At 39.5% G+C, this 25,354-nt stretch overlaps 3 protein-coding genes across 7 annotated transcripts; 2 read left to right on the forward strand and 1 right to left on the reverse strand.

Moving 5' to 3' along the window:
* On the reverse strand, positions 1 to 9,071 carry LOC137712543 (uncharacterized). The gene is made up of 10 exons (XM_068451620.1): positions 8,868 to 9,071; positions 7,704 to 7,764; positions 7,350 to 7,597; positions 4,598 to 7,245; positions 4,287 to 4,411; positions 2,251 to 4,146; positions 2,061 to 2,109; positions 1,706 to 1,959; positions 1,481 to 1,588; positions 1 to 1,284 (listed from the first exon to the last, which is right to left on the reverse strand). Exons 3-10 carry the CDS (start codon positions 7,540 to 7,542, stop codon positions 1,062 to 1,064), a joined length of 5,496 nt encoding a protein of 1,831 aa, XP_068307721.1. The 5' UTR covers positions 7,543 to 7,597; positions 7,704 to 7,764; positions 8,868 to 9,071; the 3' UTR covers positions 1 to 1,061.
* A 1,474-nt stretch (positions 9,072 to 10,545) lies between these two features.
* On the forward strand, positions 10,546 to 16,456 carry LOC137712767 (protein LEO1 homolog). Of its 4 annotated transcripts, none has more exons than XM_068451923.1 (12): positions 10,546 to 10,742; positions 11,412 to 11,728; positions 12,143 to 12,272; positions 12,371 to 12,556; positions 13,216 to 13,392; positions 13,902 to 14,033; positions 14,239 to 14,418; positions 14,518 to 14,649; positions 14,924 to 15,028; positions 15,113 to 15,355; positions 15,887 to 16,038; positions 16,113 to 16,456. In XM_068451923.1, the coding sequence occupies exons 1-11, from the start codon at positions 10,632 to 10,634 to the stop codon at positions 16,013 to 16,015; spliced, it is 1,842 nt and encodes a 613-aa protein (XP_068308024.1). In that variant the 5' UTR covers positions 10,546 to 10,631; the 3' UTR covers positions 16,016 to 16,038; positions 16,113 to 16,456. The 4 variants fall into 4 exon arrangements, with proteins under 4 accessions (XP_068308024.1, XP_068308026.1, XP_068308025.1 ...); XM_068451925.1 differs by having other exon boundaries at positions 15,119 to 15,355; XM_068451924.1 differs by having other exon boundaries at positions 12,146 to 12,272.
* Positions 16,457 to 17,972: 1,516 nt separating this feature from the next.
* On the forward strand, positions 17,973 to 22,127 carry LOC137713058 (chaperone protein ClpB1). Of its 2 annotated transcripts, none has more exons than XM_068452297.1 (7): positions 17,973 to 18,130; positions 18,698 to 19,883; positions 20,018 to 20,199; positions 20,320 to 20,942; positions 21,031 to 21,310; positions 21,397 to 21,594; positions 21,687 to 22,127. In XM_068452297.1, exons 2-7 carry the CDS (start codon positions 18,731 to 18,733, stop codon positions 21,987 to 21,989), a joined length of 2,739 nt encoding a protein of 912 aa, XP_068308398.1. In that variant the 5' UTR covers positions 17,973 to 18,130; positions 18,698 to 18,730; the 3' UTR covers positions 21,990 to 22,127. The 2 variants fall into 2 exon arrangements, with proteins under 2 accessions (XP_068308398.1, XP_068308399.1); XM_068452298.1 differs by having other exon boundaries at positions 18,708 to 19,883.
* The last annotated feature ends 3,227 nt before the right edge of the window (positions 22,128 to 25,354 follow it).

Below are 25,354 nucleotides of genomic sequence, written 5' to 3' on the forward strand. Positions count from 1 at the left end.
AAAGTTATGTAGCATACCATTCAACTACACATTTAAGAATCCTTCCGGGCTACAATGAGTCATTCGACATTGCGGAATAACAAATGCTTAACACATAAATGACTACAAGAAGTACAAGAGGGAACAGCATCAACTCAGCAAACAAGGTACTTTGCCTACAGCATTTTCAGAAATGACAACGTCCTTAAATTTGAGAACACTTACGAAATGACAAAAGGAAGTAAAACATCTAGCAAAGAGGGGCCATATTAGCAAAGGGTCACACTCCCGTTTTCTTCTACCACAATCCTCCCCTTGTTTCTTTCCCTGATTCTCATTTCATTTATTCAATCTAGAGGGTAGAAATGTAGGGAGGCGTGCATGGGGAGAAAATGGGAGTTCGAAAATCAGCCATGAAAGTAAAACAAAAGCCGCAACCAACATAATGTATGCAGTACTCAAAGCTAACAACGACTTCATGTAATTTTTTGATCCTCAAACTAGTGGCACGCGAGCAGGCAGCAGAATTTAAACTAGCCCATTTTATCAAGCCTTCTGTGGACGTCATAAACTACCCAGACTTCTACACAACCAAACCAAAATCAAGGCAAAATTTCTCTTATAACTTATTTCAGAACTTAATACCAAAGTCCCTCTTCTCATAAATCCCAGTTGCAAAACCTCAACCGATGGATTTCCCATGCTTAAGATTATGAACGAGAATACATGATTACATAAATTATAGAAGTGTGTACAAATTTGAGTAAAGGGACTGCGGTTCTATCCTCCCCCCTTGGCCAAAAAATTGATGGGGCATCACAGTTCCTTTCTAAACTTTCGGAGTATACAGAGACCACCTTATATTTCTTAAAAATGGCATCAATGGCCCATGGTGAAAAGAACTAAAAGTCGCCTTTGCTTTTAAAGGAGACAATCTAGAGTTCATTCTTCTCCTACATTCCGATTTGTGTAACTGCTGTTGCGAGCCATGTCCCATTAAATAAGTTGAAAGATAATGGACACGGGGATCACAAGGGAAGTGGAGATAAATGGCTGAGGAGGGAAAAATAATAAATTAATAATCAAAGTGAAAGACATTGTACCCTGTCTGGCAGATTTCTAGGCACTCGATGTCCAGTAACATATTTTTGGGGGCAGGATTTTTGAGCATCAGAAGACGATGAGGCCTCCGGCCCCTCACCTTGTGCCCGCCCGTGAAACCTAGCAAAACGATTGATGACAGAAAACTTCTCAAGATCCTGGCTTTCCACTCTCAAGTCTAAGATTGAGCTTTTCTTGTCCAGTCTGCATCAGTGGAAGAATTACACCAGAGTGAGTGTGAGAGAAAGAAAGGGAGAGAGAGAGAGAGAGAACATACATAAGAACAATAAGATGACAAGAAATAAGTATCTTAGAAATTAAAGTTAACTACAATGTGAAAACTAGTAATCAGAAACAGTGGTGTGAACAGTGAAGGAAAGGAGACGGTTGCGGAGGCTACCTCAACAAATCATTTTCCAGACTCCTTGCTTTATCAATACAGTCTTCCACAACTTTTGAGTAGTATTGATTGCTGACTTTCTCCCGTGTTCTAAGCTTCTCGGGAAAACTATAAATCATATAATGAAGACTGAATGTTAGTATGCAATGAATAATGCAAATTCCACCAATCATCAATCCATTGCCTTAAAAGGAAAATTTTACATAAATTTCAGACAACTCTTACAGGTTTACACTGTCAGAAGGCAATGGAGTTTGAGCATCACTTCCGGAGCAGGATATTGCACTGCAAGCATCACCTAGAGATAATCTAGATGCAAAGTAAGCCACACTCTCATAGCATGAGCTAGCATCTGCAGAAAGAACTGCTGCAGAAGGAGGGTGAAGCAGTTGCTGCATAAGCTGTGTAGTCAAGACTAGCCTTCTTTTGGACCTAAGTATTGGCGGTCCATCTTCAGTTATTTCAGTTTCATCTTCCACCTGTCAAACCAACATGAAGCAATTAGAAATTAGACCGCTCAAAAAGAATTACTGTATATCAAATCTTAATTGTGAGATTAGTGGTTGAACTTGAAACGAACCTTCTCAACTAGTCGGTTTGTTGAGCGAGCCCAGTCTGCTTCAGCTGCACTGTACGTATAAACCTTCCATATGTTAGAAATTCATAAAAGAAATAAAATTAATATTTTCTTCTGTGAAAAATAAAAATAACAAAGAACTAAAGTTAAATGGAGCATCTTTCACTATCGAGCAGAGGGTCAAGCAACCCACCTGATACTCAGAAGCCTTTTGGGGAACTCGGTTAGCTCTTTATGCCAAGGTGAAAGTTCAGATGTAGCACTTTTACGCTTCATCGGTCGCTCAACAATTAAACCTTGATCAGCTACATCAGAATGCGATACATGAGGTGAAGGTGATTGCTCACTGGGAGTAGGTATGGGAACTGAACTCTGCAGGGTGGTAACAAGCTTACTAGCATCAGAAGCGACACTAGCTTGCTCCATTGATTCCCGAGTATGCAGATCATCACCTGCCCTTCCAACAACTGAAGGTTGTCCCATAGCCTTCATGGTGGTTCTCAGTGTATCATGCATTGCAAACACTTGCCCATTCTTAAAGGTTCCATACTGTTCAAACCAGGATGGTGCCATCTGGGGGCTAACTTGAGACTGTTCACCTCTAAGAGAATATGCATTACTACTAGTAGAGAAATTCTGGGAGTTCTGGCGATTTAAAGCAAACATATCCTGACTAGATGCATTTGAATTTCGAGTATCCCCAAGCTTGGATGTAAAGCTAAGCATGTTAGGATCTTTAGAGGGAACTAAAGTATGATCAGCTGATGAATCTCTAACCATACTATTATATCCATAAGGTAATTGTGATCCTCCCAGGGGACCCACCTGCTGAGTCTCCACACCTGAATCTGCACCTTTCAACCTCTTCACACTCCGATCACTTCCATCAACGTCTGTAGTTTTCATAGCCTGCACTTGGTCCGGCAAGGAATAACTTTGATGCAAACTGTTATTTGGCCTTAAAGAGCGACCGAAAGCTTCAATATCTCTCTGGGTAGCAACAGAGCTTGAAAAGTTATTTGCAATGGATTCTTTTCCCTGAGAGACATTGATATTTTGGGCATTCTGAATGTTCTCAGGTGACGCTTGTTGCCCGGTACTTTCTTTGGATTTTTGCTCTTTCCCAACAAAGCTTTGCATGTTGGAAGAATATGCACCAAAGGCAGACGAGCCATTCCCTCTTTCCCGGGTATCTTGCTCATTGAGCTTTGGTGATTCAGCATTTGCTAAAGGTTGCTGAAATGGAACATTGGTCCATACATTAGTCAATACTTTAGAAACGGCACCTTGACGGGACATACCCGATACAACAGACGGCTGAGAGCCTGGAAGAACATCTGATTTGGGGATTTTGGGGGCAGCAACTCGTAAACCGGATTGATCAGCGACATTCAGTAGGGATGCCTCTGCAGAAGCAGAGGCAAGGTTATTCTGTGAAGTACTTCCAGACAAATCTAGCACTGATTGCAGGGCAGATTGGCTAGTTTGAGATGTGTCACGAGAATCACCCATCTGTTTCGGTCGGAAAGCATGCCTATCAAAAGGTATGTTCTCAGACTGGCTTGCTGTTGCTTGTCCACTTGAACCTGACATGTGCTGTTTTTCTAGTTGACTTCTTGCAAGAGGAAAACCAGATTTGAAAGCTGCAGAAAAACTTCCCTGAATATTGTACTGTGAAGCCTTACTCCCTGTCTGTCCTGAGGTACCAGAGAGATTATTTCTAAATTCACCTTGAGATGCTTCACGAGAAGAAGGCAAGGACTGGGCAGATGCTGCCGAGGCCAACCATGTATGACCCTTTTCTCCTATCTCAGAATGGACAGGGGGTGAACTGACAACTGCTTGTGAAGAGAACTGAGAAGATGAGGTATGATCTGTAATTGGAGTACGTTGAGATGGAGGAGCCAGCTGTAAACCGAAACCTTGAGAAACAGATGACTGATTTCGCTGCATGTGACCTACAGATCCTTCAGAAGTTTCCACTTCAGGCATCTCCGACGATGTATTCTGATCCGAAGAGCTGAAGTGTGTAACATTGCCACCCTCCCTTGGTTGGTCCACCTTGTGAAGTAGCTCAAGCATATGTTGACTGCAAGGAATTGAAAATATTAAAGCGTCATCTCATCAATCAAGTCTATCTATATATGAATTGTACACATGCAGTGGAAAACATTAATTCAACTAAAGCAAAAATATGAATTGTAGCAAAGATAAAAATTATTCAACTACCTTGATGGCGCAGCCTTGATTGGGGCATTACTTCCAGTGAATCTGTCAAAGGGAGTAGATGTGCTTGGTACAAAACCTGGAAGCGTATTTTTGGAAGGTGTCTCATCTAAACGTATTGTGTCACCCTGACAACCAGGTAAACGCACAAGTGGGTAGAAAACGTCAACTAAACCTTAATTTTAAAATTACGATAGACAGAAAAACAAATAAGAAGACCTAAAGCAAAAATATTTAGATGAATCAAGAAAATCAAAACGAAAAATTGTTGCATCAATCTCAAATATAAAAAAATAAAAAAAACAATTGATCACCTTCTCAATTTCCATAGAACGTCTATCAGTGTGACCAATAAATTTTGACTGCCGAAAACTCCCTTGGTCACGACTTTTAAAACCTGTAGGTACATTCTGGGACATAGCTTGCGATTGTGTCACATGTTTTTTTCCATAAGATGGTTCAACTTCAACATCCACATCCCCCATTGGATGATACTGAAACTTGCGAGTTGCAGGGGGTCTTTGAGCAGCATTACTAGATGATTTTTGTTTGCTTCCAAGAAAAGCAAATGAACCACCAGCATCTGAGGCAACGTTTTCCTTCAAACCACCAATTGGAGCGGGGTGGTGTGCATTAGAGAAAAAAGTATCAGTCGAATTCTCTTTTCTATTCACATTCTCGATATCATGCATCTCAACTGCTCTTTTGTCTAAGCCATTGTTCCCTGATGATTCCAAGATTAGACGATTCTTATCCAGATGATGCTGGTTTTTCCTCAAAACCTCGTTTCCCTGAGGGTTCACTTGAGAATCAACTGATTTCCAGAATTCATGATTGTCTGCAAGTTGTTTCTGGCTTTCGTGGTTGGCTCTTGCACTGCTGGAATTTGATTTCCCTATATTGTTTGTGCTTGAACCCTCTCTATTCATCAATGGACCTCCAACGGGATATTTTGCATGTTCCATTTCAGAATTTGAGTTCAGAACAGAATCCGTCTTCCATATACCAGCAGCATGGCTCATTTCCTCATGCATGCCTCTCTTACGATCACCGCCTGGTATTGATCGTGATAAAATTTGATTCCCATGATTTTTGAGATTATTACCCATATCTGTTGGCATAGATTCCATAATTTTCCTACCATTTAACATATTAAATGGCTGCCCATCACCATTATTTGACGAAATGCTTTGTTGACGGTTCCACGAACCTGAAATGCTATTTCCATTTATTTCTGTACCAGATAAATGACTACTATTTCCATAATTATGACTACCTTCCACAGGTGGCTTTTGTAGAGAACTGTTATCCAACCATTTACTTCCTTGTTCAGGAACCTGTTGAACAAATCTCTGAGGAGAATGATTCTGAAAGACCTCACCTCGTTCATGCGAAGTTTTAGGTCCTGGTTGCTGAAATCCCTGAACACTAAAATAACTAGTAGTCGTATTCACCCTATGGGCATCAGTGGATTGTGGAGAAGCTCTAGAATTCAAGTCGGAGGAAGAGTGCAAGTTGTTACCAGCCGAATCAGATTGTTGTTTGCAAGTATCACCAACACTTGAGCGCTGCTGATTCACAATTGGAGGTTGTTGATATCCAAAACTTGGAGGACACCACTCTTCCTGTAGCCCTATATCAGCACTAGAAGTTTCTGCTACTGCAGATTGCATAAGAGCACTCCAACTCCCGCTTTGCAGAGAAGGAAGTCCTCCAAAAACTTCCGTACCATCCAACACACTGGAACCTCCCATTCCCACATCTGTGCTCCTGCCAAAGGCATCCCACAGATTGTCATCTGAACCAAACAAAATCTTTTCCTCAGTTGGATCTAGTGTAGCCACGCTCTGTCCAGATGCAACTTGTGTGACTGCTTTCTCTTGTGATGGTTCTGACAATCCAACTAGTTGTGGCCTCCCTTGGAATTCTTCCAGAGGTTCATTTCTTTGATGGGGATTTCCTTGATTCAAGTTCTCTAAATTAAACCCACTATTCAAACCTTCAGCAGCAGTAGGCCCAAGCACACTCCTGCCTTGAAAATCCTGTCTAGAAACCCGGGGTCCATCTTGCATGCTAACCTGATCTGGAAATGCAGAATATTGATTACCTGGAAACGAATTGTTACTTGCCGACATCTGATGCATTGCCGATCTGTCCATTTGAACATGAGGATATGAACCCATTGAGCCACTTGTGCTAGTAACTGGAACCCCGTATAGAGATTGATCAGCATGTTGAGGAACAAAACCCATCAAGTGTAGTGTGTGGGCTTGTTCAGGGGGCAATACATGTCCACTAGATGCAGCCTGAAGAACAGGAGAACCACCACGCTGCAGCCAGTTTGTGTTACCTGCCACAAGATCAGGTGGCCATTGATTGTTCGATGGCTCATTGATCGGAACACCATTGATCAGAGCTGATGAGTGGTTACCAGCAGCCTGTTTTGTAATGGAGGAAGCCTGATTTGCAAGAACCTGTTGCCTTTCTAGTTGCTGAAGTTGTTGCTGCCTTTGAAATTCTTGAATTTGTGTGAACATAACCTGTCGCTGCAACTGCTGCATGTCACTCATCCCCGATTGTTGCCTAGGCAAAGACTGCATCGTGCTGGGATGTGGACCACTCATGTGCTGTTGACCACCAAAAAAATCAAAACCAATGGGGGATTCTGAAGCTTCTAATCTCATCAAATTATTCTTCTGCTCAGGGCCACTTCCTCTCTGTGATTCATGTGCCGGCAAGCCTCTAGATGTTAAAGTTTGCCGATCAGGTTCTGAATCCACTCCCAAAAAGTTAGCTTCATTCTGCCTTGCTTTAAACATCTGGTGCCCATGCACATAGCCATTCAGGTTTGCCTGTTGATTTTGATACTGAGCTCTGCCAAACTCGGGCCTCACATTTGATTGCATAAAATTCAAACCATGAGGCACATGAAAAGACTGACCACCATGCCCTCTCTCCGAATCTGCTCATAATAAAAGAACAGAGATGTTTAGAAACAGGTGATGGCTCAGGCAACACAAAAACCATCACAGCCTTAAAGTAATCTAGAAGTTAGTTTAATAGTACCTGGTTGCTGTACATTATAATTCTTTAAATTTGAATTAACAGGAGCTCCACTTTGTCTCTGGGCCCCAACCCACAGGTTGTTACTAAGACCTGGCCAGTTCCCATCAACAGCCTGAGGATGATGCTGACCCTGTGACAAGTTCTCTTGGCCAAAGAAGTTATGGACCCTGTCTCCAACTTCGTTTCCAGGCATAGATAATCCAGCCACAAATTTGCAGCAGCTAAAGTTCTTATGAGAAAATAACTACCTACAAAAAATATGAATAGAGTTCAGAGCTACCATATTCCGACAATTTTAAGATACCAGAAAATCATATGAAGTTCGACCAAACAAAATTCCATTCAGAAACACACCTTTTTCCAGTATAATTTAGTGCCAATCCAACTGCCATGTTCCCAGCCCAAACTACTTATCCTGCATATAACCATGTGACAGTAAGTTACACATCAAGTAGATCATGTATTAGAGGCAGAATTACAGCCATCAGATATATAACCATCATGATAATTCCTGTTATCCACATTCAAACTATTGATATTCATCCTGAAACAACTGAGGAATAAAAATTTCCCGCAATCAAAATATGTAAAACTGATATTTGGTAGATCTCTCACTTATATGGTTTGATTAAGTAGCACTATAGGACTGCAATATATGGACTCATTTCAGAATATTCTATTACCATGTGCATGTATATTCACATTGAGAAAACTCGGGTTCAATTCCACAACAGGTCCATAGGGTTTGTTCATTACATTACATTCCTACAAAGATTGGACAATTTAACAAACCATACAATGCGAGTGTAGGTCAATAAAGTTCACACGCTCTCAGGTAAATTTAATGGTGGGGAATTGGACTGCTGTCCAGCAATGAGTTCAACCCTAAATGCAAATAACACAAACGTGTATATCCTACGATAACACATCAAAGCATTAACTAAAATTAAAGACATTCCCACAGAAACAAGTCATACAAACAAGCGAAATGGAATATACAATCGACAGTGTTCCCTGCATTCTCAAGTGCCTCACTCGAAAAAAATGGTCGAGTGGGGAAAACAGGAGGCAATCAGATATGTGCAATTCATCAACCCAAGCCACATCTGACACAATAACCTTTTGCTAAAATTGGCTGCCTAAAATGCAAGTAACAGGAAAAAGCACGAAACTTTACGGAATTTTAATCATGTGAAGCCACACTAAACCAATCCAGCCAAATTGTTTCGTTTCCGAAATCAAAAATCCAAAAGTAACAGAAAGTTATAAAATTTGAGCTGCCAATTCTTTCCTTTCCGGTCCATTTATGAGCAATCAAAAGGAATGCTAAAGCCACATTTATAGCAAAAACACACAGGATCGAAAACAAGGCAGCGACACTTCAACTGTACAAGCAGAGACGGACCTGCCCAGCCATGGCACGCCAAAACCCTAGCTTAGATTTGAATTACCAGCAGAGATGGTCCGTGCGGAGAGAAAATTAGGGTTTTTTTAATTAAAAAAAAAAGGGAAACTCACAGTGACGCTGCGAAGCCGCCATTGGAGCTGGAAGCTGATCCTCCGAGACTGTCAGACTGAGAAGCGTTAGGGCTCGAATCGGAAAGAGAGAGGAATGTGCGTCTTTGAGCTTCAGATAGGGAGAGAGAGAGAGAGAGATAGAAAGTGATCGAAATAGTGCGAAATTTTCAACGAACTGAGGAACAAAACCGAGGTTCGGAACCGAAGCTGAGGTTCGTTGGCCGAAGCTAGGTGGTTGGGATCCGAAGCTGAGGTTGGGAATAGGGAGGCGTTTGGGCGAAGGCTTCGGGTGGGTTTTTCCGAATAATTGTTGCGGGTAGAGGGAGAGTTAGGTAATCCTGCAATTAAATTGTGCCACGTGGAACTATTGTTTGTGGAGCCCGCAATAATTTGAAAATTCGGGCCAAATAGAAAGAGAAAATCTTTACATCCCCTTTTTGTTGATATTTTAACATAAATATCTTAAAAGGGTCAGAAAAAAATCCAAATAAAAATTCCATACTCTATTATTTAGGGAGCAGATTGTCTGCGCTTCTATTGGGGTACTCTTTCCATCTCCTTTTATTTTATACGGCACGTCAACATTTTATATTAATTTTTTAATAAAGATAATAAGATAAAAAGTACTAAAAATATAAAATGTTGATATGGCTTAACCGTGACCGCGGAAATAGAAGGGATGGGAAGGGCATCCAAACAGGTGAACAGGAGGGCAGACAATCTGCCTCCATTATTTAGGGCTAGTGTAGAAGTACTTTAAGTGTTTCAAAAGCACTTGGAAGTGCTTACTGCAAGAATCATATTTTAAGTACTTTTTCAAGATTCCCTTGTATTTTTATTAAAGATTAGTTTCAAATATATTTTTACAAAAAACATTTTCAGTCATTTTAAAAACAGTTTCAAACAACCATTACACATTCAATTTGATTTTCACTTTCCTGCCTTAGGAGTGAAATATCTATAAATCTCATTTAAGACAGTGTTAGTAAAAACATATTTTCTTTAGATTTTTTTTTTACTGTTAGATTTGATCATATTCGATATTAGTCGTTGAATTTAGTGTTTTTAAAAATATAAAGTTAAATAAGTTTGAATCTAAACAGTTGGATCAATCCACGGTCCAATAATTAAAATAGTCAGGTCCAAATAGAGTCGTTGGGCTCGTTTTGGATGGCCGACATTCTCGTCAAGGGCGTGCCGCACTTCCAACCCTTGCACATCTCGCGCATTGGGCAAGTAACCTTCTTGTGGCTTCCACTTTTCTGAGTGCGTCCGCATGCATAAGGTCGGTCTAACCTTGGCCTGAATTCTAGGTTTTGCCCAAATTTTAGGTATTAACCTACACGTATTCTATGCCCAACTATTGAAGAATGATTAGGTTAGTTTAAAACCTAAACTTTGGTGCACCAACCTTTTAACTCTGGTATGAGTTACATTTGACCAAATTTGGGGTTGAACCCTTTTAACTCTGGTATGAGTTAAATTTGACCGAATTTGGGGTTGAACCCAAAATTTGTTTTTAGCCTAATCATTAGAGAAAGATTGAGTTAGTTTAAATCAAGGGTTGAAAATTGTCTAAAAGAAATATCTCATACAGTAATTTACTATTTTAACGGGAAATTAGTTTTTACTTTATAGATAAAATTGTGATTTTTATTAAATTTGGGTTTAAACGCAGACAACGAAATCAGTGGGTGCTGCAGAACTGATCCGCGGCCAAGTGAAAATCCCCGAGAGCTCCAACCGCAACACACAGCAGCAGCGATGGGGGAGGAGAAGCGGCACCAGATGATGCAGAACCTGTTCGGAGATCAATCCGAAGAGGAAGAGGAAGAGGTCGATTCCGAGCACGAGTCCAATCCCCAGCCCAATTCTGTATGATCCTCTAATTTCATGTTTCCTTTGTATTCAGATTCCAATTGCATGTTTGGGGATGATTGCGGTTTCAGTTTTTGCTTTAATTTTAGCTGAAGGAAGATATAGGTTGTGGTTTTGTTAATGGCGGTGGATGATTGGATGAAAGTGCGTATCTTGGGGATTTTTTTTGCTTGCAGTTGTTTCTAGGGTTTGGGAATTGTACAGGTGTGGTATTTGTTGTAGAACGATGAAGGATTAAAGAGGTTGGTTGTATTGAGAAGGAGTTGAAAGCAAAGAATTTAAGCTGGATTTTAACAGGATCACAAGTTATTAGTTGTATGGTATTACTTGTTAATCCGTGGATAATTGTAATGTCAATTACGCGCAAGAAGCTTAACATTCATTAGTTAACATTCTTTAGTTTTGAAGTTCAATTTCGAGATGAAAATGTGTGGAAGGTCTCGTCCGAGGAATTTCGTGATTATAAGAGCATTTAAGGATTGTATTTGACTATTAATATTAGTCGCACTTATATGATGTGGCGATTATAAGTTATTAGGGAAACATGTATTTTGTTTTAATGAAATGTGATTGTGCTTATGTTGAAAATAATCCTTTAGTACTTGCGAGAACTATACCGCCAGCAGAGTGATTTCCTAAACAACTTTGTAATGGTTTTGTTTTCAGGATGAAGGAGAGGGCGCTGTGGAGGCTGAGGGTGAAGGTGAAGTAGAGAGTCAGGGGGAGGTGGAAGTGGAGAGTGATGTTGAGCAGCGTAATGCTGATCCTGATCCAGGAGAAAGTGAGGGCGAAAGAGAACAAAGTTCCCAAGAAGTAGACATTGGTGATCATAGAGAAGAAAGTGAAGGAAAATATACAGACACAGATGAAAAAGAAGAGTTAACCAGCCGGAGACGAAATGTGATTGAAAGTGGGTCTGAGAGATCTGAGGAAAACCATTACCCTGACAATGAAGACGAGGTTAATCAGGCCATAAGTCCAAGGTAAATCTCTCTCTCACACACACAAACACACACACACACACACACACACATGCTTGTCCAGTGAACTTGAAAGAAAATATCTGAAGCAACATTTTTTATTCTAATATATCTTGGGAAGTGTTATTGGCACTCCAAAAATCTCATTCTACACTCCTCACATGTGTATTTTTCTTTCCAAATATAGGAAGTTTGGAGTGTAGAATGAGATTTTTGGAGTGCCAATAATAATTCCCTATATCTTATTTGATTTTTGTGGGTGTGGGGCAATGCATGCTGGTTTGTTAACCAATTACTTTTATTTTTTGTACCCAAAGAGAAGAAAATAAAGATGATTGTATGCTTTTTGCACTTAGACTTGTTTGGAGCAAGCATGGTAAGTCTGACTATAAGGACAATTCTCTTGACTGCTTACAGTAGATCCCCTGAGGAGGAGGAGGAACATACTAACATCGCACACTCTGCTGTTCGCAATGTATTTGGTGACTCTGATGAAGAAGAAGAAGAAGAGACAGATTTTCGGAATGACATTCAGCATGAATCAAATGTTAGTACCAATTTGGAAAGCATTATGCTTAAATCATTCTTTTGTAAATGCTCTTAGTCATGGTGTTTAAAATGATGTGATGTCGTTTCCTGCCTTAGAGATCACCAATGGAAGAGGAAGGAAGCTATGGAAGGAGTCCAATACTAGAGGATGTAATGCCTGATGAAGATGCTAGATATGATTCAGAAGAGGACAATATGGAGGCTAAACCTAGAGATAAACCGGTTGGCCCCCCATTGGAGCTAGAGATTCCACTACGTCCACCTCCTGCTCGTCCAGAAAAGGTTTGAGTTCTTATTCTACGTGGTGGAATCACTTTTTAAAATATAATTTGTTTGTTTTGTGTATCAGCAGCTTCTAAGACCATATAAAATTGATGCAACTGTAAGACAGCATATAAATTGAAGGTGGTAGAGTTTAAGGTAGCTGTTGTATTAACAAAAAGATAGTCTAGCTAATTTTGGGTTTAATGAATAATCTCATTTGCATATGCTGAAAGAGGTATAATGCACTAATTGTTGGGGACATGGATTGTAGTTTGGTTCCAAAATGACTACCAGAAAATAGCATTTCATTTTTTTATGGAAAAAAAGTTTCTGACTGAAATTAGATAAAGGACAAAATATGTATCATTTATTTTCATGGACCTCAAAAGTACGATGCAAATGCACGGGTGTTATTTCTTCAAATGGTTGGATATGTTACAGGAGGATTTGTCAACATATGTTGTCATCAATGAAGTAATGGATATGAGCTATGATATGGCTACCTGGTAGAAACATTGTCTACATACGTTGGGGTGGTCTATTTGTTCTTCCTCATTTATTTCATTTGGGCATCGTTTGGGATACTTTAGGAATGATTTGACTGCTACTGTTTACCATCAGATGTGAAATAGTTAGACAGAAAATTATACCAATACTCAAATTTTGTCCTCATGTAGATGAACATGATCAAAGTTTCAAATATCATGGGCATCGACCCCAAACCGTTTGATCCAAAGACATATGTGGAAGAAGATACGTTTGTGACAGATGAATCAGGATCTAAGAAGCGTATACGTTTGGAGAACAATATTGTGCGCTGGAGGAGGGTTAGAAATCCAGATGGCTCAACAACTGTAAGTAATCATCTCTATTATATTCTGTTATACATGTGCGTGTGTGCAATGCAATGGATTGCTGCAGACTTTATGTTTACCATTATTGTGTCAAAGATGCATGATTGCATATATTTGAAATTGATTTGCAGTGGGTGGACTTTGTGTACTTTTTTCTACGTCTGCAAAAGTGTTATTCATGACACTGAGTAGGATCAATGTTGTAATGGGTTATCCATTCGAGTACTTGACTATCATTTTTCCAAAGTAAAACTACATATGTATAAATGGCTTGTTATTTATTGGAGATGGGGTTCCTTTTTTCAAGATTAGGAAAACTTGTCTCTGTAGACTAGCAGTTCCTTGAACTTTACATTTCTATTTTTGTCATATCTGTTGTTGGGGTTTCCAGTGCTCTTTTTATCTTGAAACCCAATATAGATTTAACTTTACCACAATACCCATTTTATGTTGCACTGTTTACAAATTTATGCACTCAGTGCTTCAACTTTTATTTCCTATGATTGTAGAGTGAAAGCAACACACGCTTTGTGAGATGGTCTGATGGCAGTTTGCAGCTGTTGATTGGGAATGAAGTTCTAGACATATCTGTGCAAGAAGCACAGCATGATCAAGCACACCTATTTCTCAGGCATGAAAAGGTAAAATTCCATAATCTGTTGGTGTTGTGCAATCCATGAATATATACATAACAGATGCTGTTTCCATCATAAATCTGGAAAAGCAGCTAAAAAAGTGGTTGAAAAGAATTCTCATCTGTCTATGACTCTATTAAGAAGTTGCTGTTCTAGAAAACTCGGTCTTCACAAAAAAAATTTCATAAATACCTGGGCGTTGTTCTTACAGGGAATCCTCCAATCACAAGGAAAAGTTCTGAAGAAGATGAGGTTCATGCCATCATCCTTGACATCAAATTCACATCGACTGCTGACTGCTCTGGTTGATTCTCGACATAAAAAAGTATACAAGGTCAAGAACTGCGTTACTGACATCGATCCTGAGAGAGAAAAGGAGGAGAAAGAAAGGGTAAGTTGTTGCATAAGCTAGTTGTATCTGTTTATTATTATTATTATTTTTTTTTTTTTCGGTGGAACATATAGATTGATTTTTCGTTTGGTGCTGTAGGTCGAAAGTCAAAATATCAGAGCTAATTTACTTCTTAATCGGAAGAGGGAGAAGGTGAGCCGAAAGTATACAACAACTGGGGACAGGAGGCGCCAACTTTCACCTGGTTTCTTGGAAGATGCTCTTGATGAGGTACAATCTTGCTATTGGGGTAGGGGTGGAGGGTGGCATGGTGGGAATTTCCTTTGTTTTCTCTCTAAGTTCATGGTTTTGTGTTCCTTTACAGCATATTCAAATGCTAAGACGTATAGCTTACCTGTTTATGACATTTGAAGAATGTTCTCATTTTTATTCTTTTTATGGACATGGAAGCCTCTATAATCATTTTCTAGTACTTGCTGGAATTTTTTATTTATTACCTATGTATTACTATTAAGTCTCTTATCTGATAACTTCTGATTTTCAGGATGAAGAACCAAATTATCATGAGTCTCGTCATTCTCGCCGCCATATGGAGGAGGATTTCGAAATGGAAGCTCGAAGAGAGAAACGCATTTTGAATGCTAAGAAGGTCCTACAACTTGATTATTACATTTTCCGCAAATAAGTTATATTGCATCTTTTCTGGCAGAAGTACTAACATCTGGAGTTTTAGTCACAGGGACCTAAAGACATCCCTCGCAAGTCATCCTTGCCAACTGCCAAATCGTCTCGGCGTTCAATGGGTTTGTCTGATAGTGAGAAAGACGAGTCTGAGTATGAAACTGATGGGGAAGATGATGAGCCTCCACATAAGATGGCTGAGGATTCAGAGCCAGAGTATGAAGATTCAGAAGAAGAAGATGACGAAGAACATCATGATGCCGAGGTTAATGATGCCTCAGAGTTGGAGGCTGAGGTATGTCTCTCTTCTTTTCAGTGAAAATGTTTCTGTATTTATGTTTTTTAACATGTGGATCTGTTATATTGTTACTTGTTACCATAGACTGATAGATGTGAGTGTTTCTCGTCATTTTGTCTTACTTTTGTCAGCATATTCTTATGGTACGATGCAGAGTGATTATATCACTAAGATATAATATGCAAGAATATGGCTCCATTAGTTTGGCCTCTGAGTTGGATTTTTCCCTTGGCAATACATGGCTATTTTCTTGAAAACATATACTGCATTTCTTCTGTATCATACAAGTGAGTGGATATTCTCAGTCCTGAGAACAATTACCGTTCCGTATTTTCAAATGGAAATCTACTTGCTGTTAATTCTTCAAACGGGGGGAAAAAGCTTGTTTTGTTCATCTGTTGTTACTATGTCAAGAAATTAGTATGCCTACAATGTTGTTTGATGCAAGAGCAAATTTTCTGGGCTTGGTCAACTCCACTCCAATTTATATACTTGCATCTTTAAACCTGTTTCTCGATATATTTGTAGGCGCCCAAGCAAAAGGTTAAGGACTCTGGACACAAGCGCAAGGCAATCGAGTCAGATGAAGACTCACCTCCAAGGAAGGCCGCACCACATCGCAGAATGGCTGTTGTTTATGATAGTGATGAGGACTAAAACCTTCGGTTGGATGATTTCCAGTGAGTACTTTACCATCGCTAACACGTCATGAATTTTGATTTTCGCTCTTTAATTCTCTCACGTTATGTTGCAGACAACTCGGTTAGGCTTAAGCCCGTTCATCCCGGGTGGATGAATCAGAGACGAAACCAAAGTACCATCGATTCAAAGACGACATGAATTGCCCGTCGCAACTGGGTCTCGGAGCCAAAAATAACAGCCGGTCGTGTTTATGCTTCTTCAAATGTTTGCTATGGTGTTAGAACTTTGTTTTGTGTTTTTGTGTATATATAGCAACAAGTAGTTTGCTACACTGGCAAAATTGATGTGAATTCGGGAGATCTGTCAAACAGTTTTTGCCCCCTCGAAAATGAATAATCTTGTTGTATGTAGCAAATTGCTTCATGGGAAAGAAACGTAGAATTATTGTGGCCGTGACGTTTCAAAGTGCTTTTGCATTTAGCTTTTGCCCATCAAGCCTATTGAGAAAAAGGGGCACCGGACCATGTCATCTATAACGCACTAAAACCTCATCTGTAACACACGAACAAAAGTTTTAACCTATTGAAGATTTTTCAACTAAAATTTCATGATGATTGGTTTCTTAACTCATCAAAATGTGCAATTATGGTCATTTTCATCAACTCTGTTACAATTTCCGGCAAAATGAGTTACGTGACTCGCATATGAAGCTGAAACAAGGGGCAAATATGAAAAATCAAATAGAAAAATTGTAGCAATGGTCCGTCAACTTTAATTTAATTTAGTAATAATCCTTCCGACATGACTCATTTTGACGGAATTTTGACGGAGTTGATGAAAATGACCATAACTAGACGTTTTGATGAGTTAAAAAAACAATGGTCATGAATTTTTGATTCAGAGATCATTGCTACAATTTTCTCTAATATATTTTAAACATAAATGTTTAAATTTGAAAGCATATATGACACTCTGATATTTTAAAGTTTTGTTTGTTTTCCATCTGATATGTTAAATAAAACTATTATTTATGACATTATTTATTTTTCATAATTATAATAAATATTTTTAACAACAAACAATAATAAAAATGATGAAGAGCATTTATTAATCAGCTAAAAATAAATTTGGCTAATACACATCATGCTACATAAGAATTGACATTTTTGCTTGAAAACACTAAGGATGTCTTTTTTTTTTTTTTAACAAACGATAATATCTACATGAAGAGGATGAGAGAAAGACTAAACCTTACAGTGGGCTTGCCGTAATACTAAGTGGTAGATTGTCTTTTTTAACTATTATTGGTCATGTAAACTTTTCGATATTTTCTTTGAATATGCTCTAAGAAGCTGAGAATTATAATGAGATAGATGGCAAAGCATACATTTGGAACCTACCCGGTAATATGAAAAAAAATTCAGCATGTACAAAACACATAATCCATAATAATTATCTTTTTTTTTTTTAAGTCGAGCGATATTATCATTAAGTTAGAAATTAATTTGCCACTAATGAAATTCGAACCCATGCCGTCATGTAAAGACGTCATTCCTCTTTATCATTGTAGTAGAGGGCCACCTGCAACCCATAATCTTTATATAAAAGAAAAACTAATAAAAATAATTTGAAAACTTTGAGTTTTAACGATAATGACAAAATAAAGGGTAAAATACATAATACTATGATTGACTTTTTAATGTAAAAATATAATTTTTTGTTAAAATAAACAGTATCATGAGTTTTTTTTTGTTAAAATTCCTTGTATGGATGAAAGGGTGCTTAAAATCAAAATTTTCTATATTTGTGAAATGACACATGCCGAACGCATTCGTATTCCGTGCTCATTAAAAAATATATCCGATAACGTCGTTGCTTTACAATGTGAAAAGACATTCTTGAAATTACGAAAAGGCCCCGAAAGCTTCCCACTTCGTCCAGTATGTTCTAGCTGCTTACGTGTCGTCGGTTCATCCTCCTTAAAATCTCACTCACACTCTCCCAAGCACCCATCAGAAAAAACTCACAACGATTCGATCAACCGAAGGAAATACCATATCAAATTCTTGAAACGCAGTTGTGGATTTACCCGCCACTGTTGCAGAAAAGCTTCAGCTTCCTCCTCACAAGGTACGTCCAAGATTTCTCTTGCTTCTCTCTCGCCGCGAATCTTTGAGTTTTTAGAGTTGATTTCCATATGGGTTTTGGGTTTTGAACGAATTAATTTAAGTAGTAAAGTCTCTGTCATTTTTCAATCTTGGAAAACGAATTGAAGAAGTTCAAGAGTTTCGTAAATTGGGAAGACATGATCGATGATTGTATGGTTTATTTATACGCTCTGTTTTCGCCTTTCGATATTAATTGAATCAAATTGAAAGGAACCCTGGTGAACAAGTTTTAATTTTTATTTGAATTGCATGTTACCAAGATGGAATATTTAAGAAGTTTATGAGTTTCGTAAATTGGGAAAGGTATGATCAAAGGTTCTTTGTGTTCTTGGGTTGAATTGAAAAGAACCCAGATAAAATATTTTTATTTTTAGTTGAAATTAAAGAAACCCAGATGGAGATTTTTAATTTTTATTTGAATTGGAAGTTTCCCAGATGCAAAATTCTAAGTTTTGTTTAAACTGAAGGAAATTATACAAAAAGTTTGAATTTTTACTGTATTTTTTTAATTATCTCACCTTGTTTGCAGTGTTTGTTAGGTATCATTAATTGGTGAAGGAAAATGAACCCTGATAAGTTCACCCACAAGACCAATGAGACTATTGCCGGAGCTCATGGCCTGGCCATGGATGCTGGCCACGCGCAGTTCACGCCGCTCCATCTTGCAACCGCATTGGTATCTGATCCCAGTGGCATTTTGAGCCAAGCCATTGCCAATGCCGGTGGCAGTGCAGACGCTCCGAAGTCTGTGGAGAGGGTGTTCAACCAGGCCCTGAAGAAGCTCCCATCTCAGTCACCTCCGCCGGATGAAATCCCAGCCAGTTCATCTCTCATCAAAGTGATTAGGAGAGCGCAGTCAGCGCAGAAGGCAAGAGGGGACACACACTTGGCCGTTGATCAGTTGATTCTTGGTCTTCTTGAGGATTCCCAGATTGGGGACTTGTTGAAGGAAGCCGGCATTGCTACGGCCAGAGTGAAATCTGAAGTCGAAAAGCTTCGTGGGAAGGAAGGGAAGAAGGTGGAGAGTGCTTCTGGGGATACTACATTTCAGGCATTGAAGACTTATGGACGGGACCTTGTTGAGCAGGCTGGGAAACTTGACCCGGTTATTGGCCGTGACGAGGAGATAAGGAGAGTGGTGAGGATTCTTTCGAGGAGGACTAAGAACAACCCTGTTCTAATTGGAGAGCCGGGAGTAGGGAAGACTGCTGTGGTTGAAGGGCTGGCTCAGAGGATAGTTGGTGGGGATGTCCCTAGTAATCTGGCTGACGTGAGGCTCATTGCATTGGATATGGGAGCTTTGGTGGCCGGGGCCAAGTATCGAGGGGAGTTTGAGGAGCGGTTAAAGGCGGTTTTGAAGGAAGTGGAAGAGGCTGAGGGGAAGGTGATTCTGTTTATTGATGAAATTCACCTTGTTCTTGGCGCCGGAAGGACGGAGGGATCCATGGATGCAGCCAACCTGTTCAAGCCAATGCTCGCACGGGGGCAACTTCGGTGCATTGGCGCAACAACTCTTGAGGAGTACAGAAAATATGTAGAGAAGGATGCTGCATTTGAGAGAAGGTTCCAGCAGGTTTATGTGGCGGAGCCTAGTGTTCCGGATACAATTAGCATCCTTCGAGGTTTGAAAGAGAAGTATGAGGGTCATCATGGTGTTCGGATTCTGGACAGAGCTCTTGTTGTTGCTGCACAGCTTTCGAGTCGATACATCACAGGTATGAATTAAAAATGGCTAACGATTGTGGTCTATTTTCTATGTTTAGGTATTTTTAAGCTTTCGATGTTGAATTGAATGTTCTGTGTAAAATTACTTGGTATTGAAGTTTTCCTCTTTCCTTTTGTTTTGTAGGCCGACATCTCCCTGACAAGGCGATTGATCTAGTTGACGAAGCTTGTGCGAATGTGAGAGTCCAACTTGACAGCCAACCTGAAGAAATCGATAACCTCGAAAGGAAGAGGATGCAGCTGGAAATTGAGCTTCATGCACTTGAGAGAGAAAAGGACAAAGCTAGCAAAGCTCGTCTTGTCGAGGTGATTACTTGATCCATAACTTATTAGAGAATATTTGTCTGATGAAGTCATAGATGTAGCTATTCAATATCTTGGTCTTTCTTTGTTCTTATGTTCGTTGTTATGTCATTTTATTCTCAGGTGCGAAAAGAGCTTGATGAACTGAGAGACAAGCTTCAGCCACTGGTGATGAAGTATAGAAAGGAGAAGGAAAGGGTTGATGAGCTTCGAAAGCTTAAGCAGAAGCGTGAAGAGCTCTTGGTAGCTTTAGCAGAGGCCGAAAGAAGATATGATTTAGCTAGGGCTGCTGACTTGCGTTATGGCGCTATTCAGGAAGTGGAAACCACCATTGCAAAGCTTGAAGGTAGTACCGACGAAAACTTGATTTTGACAGAGACGGTTGGACCAGAACAAATTGCAGAGGTGGTAAGCCGTTGGACTGGCATACCTGTCACACGGCTTGGCCAGAATGACAAAGAAAGGTTAATTGGACTTGCGGAAAGGTTGCATAAGAGAGTAGTGGGCCAAGACCAGGCAGTTGATGCTGTCGCCGAGGCAGTTTTAAGGTCAAGAGCAGGGCTAGGAAGGCCACAACAACCTACCGGGTCATTCCTCTTCTTGGGCCCAACTGGTGTCGGTAAAACCGAGCTTGCGAAGGCGCTTGCTGAACAACTTTTTGATGACGAGAATCTGATTGTCAGAATTGACATGTCCGAGTATATGGAACAACATTCTGTCTCGCGCTTAATTGGCGCTCCCCCTGGGTAATTGCATTTATAGTTTTCTTCGCTCGAGCAGGTTTGTGAGCTCGGCTGCGGCATTTTGAATTCTGACTCAATTCATATTTTACAGGTATATTGGCCACGATGAAGGCGGGCAACTCACGGAGGCCGTGAGGCGGAGGCCTTACAGTGTTGTATTGTTTGATGAAGTGGAGAAGGCTCACACCGCTGTTTTCAACACACTCCTGCAAGTCCTGGATGATGGAAGACTAACCGATGGACAAGGCCGGACAGTTGATTTCAGAAACACGGTGATCATCATGACTTCAAACTTGGGTGCAGAACATCTCCTCTCCGGTTTGATGGGCAAGTGTTCGATGCAGGTTGCTCGCGATAAAGTTATGCAAGAGGTATCATCTTTGGTTACCCCAAATTTGAATTATGATTGTGTATCGCTTTGTTCTATCAATTCTTAACTAGTATGGTTCTTGCATAGGTGAGAAAGCACTTTAGGCCGGAGCTGCTGAATCGTCTCGATGAGATTGTTGTATTCGATCCTCTTTCTCACGACCAACTGAGGAAGGTTGCCAGATTGCAAATGAAAGATGTTGCAGCCCGACTGGCCGAGAGGGGCATCGCTATGGCAGTCACCGATGCAGCGTTGGAATACATTCTGGGCGAGAGTTATGATCCTGTGAGTATCGGTTTTACGAATCCAAAAATCTTTTCTCTGCATACTCCTGTGTGATATGAAACACTAAACAAGTACTCTTTTTTCATCTTCAGGTTTACGGTGCCAGACCTATTCGGAGATGGCTCGAGAAGAAGGTGGTGACGGAGTTGTCGCGGATGCTTGTGCGAGAAGAAATAGATGAAAACTCGACCGTGTTCATAGATGCAGCGCCAACCGGAAGCGGGCTGGTGTATAGGGTTGAGAAGAACGGAGGGCTTGTCGATGCGGCGACAGGGCAGAAATCGGATGTGTTGATCCACATCCCGAACTCCAAAGGACCGAGGTCTGATGCCGAACAGGCTGTGAAGAAGATGAAGATTGAGGAAATGGATGAAGATCTTGACATGGTTGAGTAAAATAGGTTGTGAGCTTGTAAGGAAACTCTTCTGTTTTCTGCAGCGTGTCTGTAATGATGTTCCAACTGTTTTAACTGTTTTTTTTTGTCTTACTTCTTTTGTACTGGGTTGCTTTGTATAATCAAGTCATTTTTAATATGTTGCGGTGTATCTTATTATGCGTTCTGATTAAAGATTTAACGGCTAAAAATCCCGCTTATGCGTCCGGAATTTTGACACAAGATGTATCTGCTAAAGTTTCAGTTTTAACGGTTAAAATCTCAGCGTGTGATTCATTGGAGAACATGCTAAAATTTTCTGTTATATGCAGTCCACTACCTTAACATAGGGGAGGTTAACTGCACCGTACGCAACCAAGTTCATCGAAAGTGTCGATAATATCAACAAATACTTTACGACGCATCAACAATATATCATTGTATAAATTTAAGAATGTACGTTCGTGTATATACGTAATAAAATTAAAAGAAATGAATTTTGTTTTGATGAGCAACGGTAGAGTAATTTCATTCATAAAAACCGAACAATACAAGAGGATGTCATATTAGGTACATATGCTCCAATGATCAAATCAAATGCAAAGACGATAGAGACATCAAATTTGGTACTCAATGTCCACACAAAACCGTCGCTCAAACAAGCGAGGTCACAACAACCATTGCTAAAACAAGAAGACCACAACAAGTTGTCGAAGCAACCACAAAACAATAAAACTATTTAATCCGCGAATAGAACCACAAATCAGCTCGTCTTCATAGCAAGGGCAACATCCAGGACTTGCAGGAGTGGCCTAGTAAGGCGGCTCAGCAGCGGGTAAGTCGAGGAGCGCACAAGCATCAGGGAAAACGAGTTGTAGGAAGTGAATCCGACCCACTCCAACGATAAATATTGCCCACAACCACGAATCAATGCCGAATTCGAAGCCCTGCCCAAATGAATTTTGTTTCCATCCACGTGATCCAGCTTTAAGGTTGAAGGCATCCAAATATAGTTGCATTGGGACGTCCTAATTGAAGTCAAGTTCCATTTCTATGTGTTCAGGCTGTAACCACATTACAACAGTAATTGCACGCACACACACACACATACACTCATATACATACATATACACATACATACATACATACGTGTATACACACACACACACACACACACACACACATATATATATATATATATCTCTATACCCTACACTATTATTAAGAGAGCCCTCCTTGTCAACTTTTTGCCACTTTTTATCCTATTTTGCCCTCACTTTTTATACACAATACTTACAATAAGGAGGGCAAAATAGTAATTTTGTATCTTTTGAAAAAATGACAATCATATCCCTATTTTCCTATTTTACCCTCACTTTTGATACACAATATTTACATAAGGAAGACAAAACAGTAATTATGTAATATTAAGATAAAATATGCACTTATTAAGAGAAATTGTCCTACCATTATTTTTTCATACTCTTTTAAAATTTTAAAAACTAATCACACTTCTTAATAAAAAACAAAAAATAAAATGAAATTGTTCACACACACAAAATGTATGCTCATCGGCTAATATGTATGTATATATATATATATATATGTATATGTATATGTAGCTTTCTAATCTTTTGTCCTAAGTCCGTACTAAGGCCTATCATTGTCACCAGGCAGGGACATCAGTACGATCATTTAGTTAGGTAGCATCTAAAGAACGGACACCATATTCTTTGACGTGGGTGATTGTAAACCAGCTTATTACCTTAAGTACATGTATGAGCTCGAAACTTTTTTCTAGTGTACGACACGTCGTGAACTCCGTTTTAGTGCGAGAACCGTACAGTTAGGGTGTGTTTGTTTCACCTTCTTAAGTGGGACTGGACTAGCTAGGATTATTGTCCCATGTTTGGTATGCTTAGGGACTAACTTCAATGAGACTAGCTCAGACTCGTATGGACTCTGGGCCTCGTTAGATTGTCCAAAATAGTCCCGTGCTGAACCATGGGATTGCCAAGGACTACGATATGCCTTCTTCTTCACTTTCCTCACTCGCTGCCTCCTTTTTCGTCCTTATCTATCTTCTGTCTCTGCCTGTCTCTCTCTGCTAGATCAAACTCGTTGGGAAATTAATTGATGAGTTCTTCTTAGCGATCGCCTTCGATGCGAATCTCAAACCGAATCGATTCTATAATCTCGTGATTTCTTTGCGTGATCAAGCTCGGCTCTTCGACGACGGCCTTTAGCCGTCCATGTCTATCTTCAGCCGCGTACATGGCCATGGGTATAGGAATTTGAGGGCGAGAAGGATGGGGATTGGGTATTTTTAGGGTTCTGGGTACTTTTTATTTGTAATAATCAAAATATTTGGAAATTTGGGAATTGGGTCTTTAGCAGCGAAGGTCTATCTTCAGGATCAGGGTTAAGCCTTTTGTTATTGGAAATTTTGTAACTTCCAAATTGCTGAGGAACACCAGCAATTTGGTGAAGAAGATATCCTCTTTCTTTAATCTATTAATTTTGATATTCTTAATAGAAAAAAAAAAAAAAAAAAAAAAAAAAAGAATATAATAATAATTTATTGTTAGTCCAGCTTTTCAGTCTGACACTGCAACAAATGTTTCACTAAGTTAGTCCAGCTTTATCTAATCTAAGCCAATCCAGGTTAGTCCCTGAGCTTAGTCCAGTCCAAGATAGTCCGGTGAAACAAACGCACCCTTATAGTATTAGAATCACATTATTTATGTGATTAAAGATGTAATTGACTAGGTAACACCAAAAAAAAGCTACTAATGTAATGTTAAAACATATATGCATTTATTTAGTAATAATTTACAGCATGTTCAAGAAATACAAACTATGTCATCCTTCCATATCATAATATTTGAAATATAATAGTAAAAATTAAGTTATTTAACCAAAATAGTTGCTAATATTGATATAACTCGTCACTTTGATCTCTAACAATGAACATCTATATAAGTGGTCATTGAGTTTATCCATCATAAATCGTTTTGGTCATTCTATGAAAAATCTGTCAATATCCTCATTAAATTGTCGGGGTGAACGACCACGTGATCACATTTTAAGGTATTTTTGTCAAACCAACACATCCACTGAACAAAGATATTGATAAATTTTTTACGAAATGATCAAAATGATTTATTATGTGGACAAACTTATGGCCATTTTTATCGATTTTCATTGTTAATGATCAAAGCGAGAAGTTATGTCAATCTCATAAACCATTTTAGTTAAAAAGTCTTAAAATTAATTGACTGCTTGATCATCGTTAAAAACAACATATCCAAATCCTTAAAATTCCCAAGAGTATAAAAGTTTAATTACCCCTTCCCCCCCACCCCCCCCCCCCCCCTCTTCTCTCTC

This window comes from Pyrus communis, chromosome 13, assembly GCF_963583255.1.
Source record: "Pyrus communis chromosome 13, drPyrComm1.1, whole genome shotgun sequence".
Classification (NCBI taxonomy): Eukaryota; Viridiplantae; Streptophyta; class Magnoliopsida; order Rosales; family Rosaceae; genus Pyrus; species Pyrus communis.